The sequence below is a fragment of the Buceros rhinoceros genome, unplaced genomic scaffold, assembly GCF_000710305.1.
Source record: "Buceros rhinoceros silvestris isolate BGI_N320 unplaced genomic scaffold, ASM71030v1 scaffold42931, whole genome shotgun sequence".
Classification (NCBI taxonomy): domain Eukaryota; kingdom Metazoa; phylum Chordata; class Aves; order Bucerotiformes; family Bucerotidae; genus Buceros; species Buceros rhinoceros.
In genome coordinates, this window is record NW_010394419.1 from 7987 (window position 1) to 11920 (window position 3934).

At 45.9% G+C, this 3934-nt stretch overlaps 1 protein-coding gene across 1 annotated transcript in view; it reads right to left on the minus strand.

Moving 5' to 3' along the window:
* Positions 1–3838, minus strand: part of DAGLB (diacylglycerol lipase, beta) — an 11396-nt gene extending 7558 nt beyond the window's left edge. Inside the window, exons 1-4 of the mRNA XM_010145216.1 lie at positions 3816–3838; positions 3322–3473; positions 1155–1329; positions 259–520 (exon numbers count right to left, since the gene is read on the minus strand). Of these exons, the coding sequence (XP_010143518.1) occupies positions 259–520; positions 1155–1329; positions 3322–3473; positions 3816–3838 (612 nt within the window). The remainder of the gene's footprint in view (positions 1–258; positions 521–1154; positions 1330–3321; positions 3474–3815) is intronic.
* Positions 3839–3934: the final 96 nt, after the last annotated feature.

A 3934-nucleotide genomic window follows, 5' to 3' on the forward strand; every position in this document is an offset into this window, starting at 1 on the left:
AACGCCTTGATCCTCACGCAAAAGAACACTGCTTCCTCACAGCCCTTCACGCTCGTGAGGGGAGCGAAACCTTTGTTAAGGGGAGAGGAAAATCAGTGCTGTGCACCTGGTATTAGAATCGCCTTTCGTTCTGAAACTGGCGTATGCAAAACCTGATCTTAAGGCAGAGGGTACAGAGGCCTCTGGCTGAACAAACACGTGCTGCAATGTCTGCAAATTCAGAGTTAGTCAGAACGTAAGAAAAGCTTTCCATCTTACTGAAAAGTAGTTGCGGAAAAGCTCTGCGATACTCGTGAAAGCCACTCGATGGTCATCATCTTGCACAATGCAACAGCACAGTAACCTGATTCTTTTTTCCCAGACTCTGGTGGCGGTGTTCTTCATGTTATACAGCAGCTGCCCTGACTGACTGCTTTCCAGGTTCCGGTTTACACCATCCACGAAGTAAAATGTCTTTTTCCCCCCAAGTGGATCAAAGACAATTAAAACTCCAATGACGGTAAAGATGATGATAACCCAGCTGCCAAACAGAAAGAAATGGGATAGAAAGGCTGAAACCAGACACTTCTGACAAGTATGCAAGAACGCACCACTACAGATCTCAACAGCCAGGAAGCAAAGTTAGGGAACACTGTATGAACACCACGGTCACCGTCTGCAGGGTGCCCATGTCGATACTGGGCGCTCAGTCCACCAGGCATGAGAACAAGGCTGTCAGCTCATTTCACACAGCGCTCCACACTCAAACTCGCAGCCCTGTGCTGTGGAAACGGCAGCCCAGAATTGTGAGGGCTCCACTTTTCACTACCAGGTAAGTGATACAGTGACCACCCCCTCCACATTTATCTTGTTTTCTCCATTCCCATCTCTCCCTCTTGCCCACTCTGATGTTTACCTCCTTTCCTTCACTTAGCACACCCTCTCTCAAGGCAAGTAGCTCAAGCCTGTTCAGGGAAGGACACTAACTCATTCCAGCTGCCTCGCTTAAAAAGTTGTTCTCCTTTCACAATGAAAACCCTTCTTTGAGAAACCACAGTAACTGGTAACAAAGCCTCCAGCTGCTGGAAAAGCCTTCAGTAACACAAAACCCATGGAAGCTGTTTCCCCTTTTCGTGTACACTATCAGGCTTAGAGGTGTGGGGAGGCACCTTTACCTTGCAATAACTGTCACCATGATGATATTTATCACAGTTTTCTCGCAGTGCACACTGCTGTCTGACACCCACACAGCTCCCAGAACAGCCCAGATGAATTCAGGCAAATAGAGAAGTAGACGAGTATAAAGTAGCTTGGGAAGTGGTTTTCTTGGGCCCGGATTAGAAATTGTTCCTGAAATTACAGGTAGAATTTAAAACAAGAACTGTTTATGAATCATCGTCAGTACATAAAATCCTACCTGGACATAGGAACTTTTTGAGCTTTACAGAAAATAAGAAACTGAATTGAAACTATAAAGTATTTTCATACTAATGGAAAGCTATCACTGAAGCTGAGAAAAAAACCCCAAGCAAACACTGGGTTTATAGTCGTGGTTCTTAGAATCCACTTACTGATACCCCAAATCACCCTCCAGCCAGGGGCGGCTCTGCAGTGAACCTGAGGCAGTAGGTGCTGTGCCCAGCATAAGCCACACTGGAGCACTGGCTCACCTCCAGTTCCCTATGACTTCTGCTGCCTGCTTTTATTATTACTCCATTTACCTCTCAGTTGACTCAATATTTCATTTTTAGATGCTACTTTGCTGGACTACAAAGAAGCTCTGTATAATGGGTCACTAAATAATAAATTCGTTCACATATTTACTTAGGAGAACAAAAGTAGGATCACCAGCAGGACAAATGCTTCTTATGCTATTTCTGGATTGTTAGTTTACTGATTCCCTCTTCCTTTTAGGGCTCTTATTAGGCAATAAAAAGGAAGCGACTTTTGGCTAGCTCACCTCCTTAAACCAGTTTGTTGATCGCAGGTAGTGAGGTGGTGGGGTGTGCGTGCTCACGTGTAGGCAGGATAATTTGCAAAGGCTTAAAATACTGAGAACGGAAACAACTTTGGAAACTCTTTTTTAGTTGTAAAGCTGCAGCTCACACCCAGTGACAAAGCTGTTTAAAAAGCCCCTGATCCGGTGGCCATTCACCCTCCTTCCCAGGCTGTAACCCTGCAGCAGCGTGGTAGGTCAGACACAATCAGACTCCTGAGAACAACTTCTCTCCCAGCGCCACAACCAAGCGTCTGTCTGTCTGTCTCCAGACAGTTCACCACTGGCATCCCTACTGCCCAGTGCAAGGAGTGCTGCAAGAGCCACTGCTCCAACCACCCTCCAAGCCATCTCACCACTTGAAATTCAGCCTCAGGAAATTCAGGCTCTTTTATCCCTGCTATTTTCCTCACCTCCTTAACTTTGATATCAGTATAAACAGCATAACTTGGCTAATCTTCCTGTCCCTCCTCTGGAAACTGCAGGAAAACCAGTGGTTAGATTTAAGGCCAGGATTATCATCCGCATCTCTGCTCTGTCACAGTTTCTCTTCATCCACTCTTGATGCTTCTTACAACTTAAATAAAATACTCTCTTATTTACAGTGTTGTGAGAATGAATTATAAATTGTGGGGTCTCATCTATTACTCTAGAGACCACACACATATTTCAAAATAATCCTCCCAGCATTGCTTTGATAATGAGATGTCTCACCAGGAAAAAAGCTTTCTTGGCATTTTTTAACCCAGAATGAACCATTTCTACAAATGACTAGCAGGTGCATTGGGGTCCTTTCTTCTGTCCAGCCATTCACTGCAAGCCGTAATTGGTGTTCTGTTTAACAGCGCGCACTGGTTTAGCTTTACTGTGGTGTTTATACAGAGCACTTCTCTGTGTGTGTTTTTTTCCCCAAACCTGCTGCAGCTAAAGAACTTTCACAAGACATGACTAAATCTGCCTGTGCAAAGCAAAGCTCACAGGATCTTTCAAAAGAGAAACTGATTTTGGATAAATTCTCCTAAATTCCTGGCAGAGAGGCCGAACCGTGTTCCATCTGAGGCCATGTATCCATGGTGAACCCAGAGGAAGTCTTCAAGATGCTCTGATGGCAATGAACATAATCACCACTAGCTGTCCTAGGATGTTGTGTCCATTTATGAGACCCCTGACTAACAGAGGACACACTGTTAAAGCAAATATATTAATGCTGATAGACAGTTTCTCACGTTTGACTACCATTAAAGCACTTGACCTGTTTTGCATTTTTTTTTTTAATCTGGAGTTCACATTAAAAACTTATTACAATCCTACTAGGTCAATACAAAGTATTATTACTAACTATTTACCTTGCATACTGATGTATACAAGAGCAGATAATACACATATTATGAAAGCCAGGAGAATGAGGAGGACGAGCAAGTAGCTGTGCAGCAATCCTCCCCCGGGACAGTTAAACTGCCCCTTGTGAACTGCGTAAAGTACAAGAATTCCAATCCACCTGCAGGAAAATAAGATAATAAAGCGACAGTTGGACAGGAAAAGCACATGCTGCAAAGCGATCACCTTTCACCGTCATGAAAACACTTCCCGCAGATCAACAGGAAGGGAATGGCTGCATAAGGAATCTGTCGGGATGAAATGACTACACGAACACTCGGCAGTGAACACAACAGTCGCTGGCAGACCAGCAGTCTCCTTCACAGGACTGCTCGTTCGCACAGACCCCGAGGCACCTCGGCTGATCTAAACAACGGCACCGTGTTAATTCCTGAGGTAACGAAACCGCAGCGCCACTAGCCAGCGATTAACCACAGCCGAGCGACGGTGGTTCCGTGCGTACCGAAGGCAGCGCGGCAGCTCCATCGCGCTGCTCGATCCCGCAGGTAGAGCGGCTTCCCCCCAAACCCGCCGCCTTCCCCCCAGCGATGCCGCGCCTCAGAGGCGGGAAGCGCGGCCGCA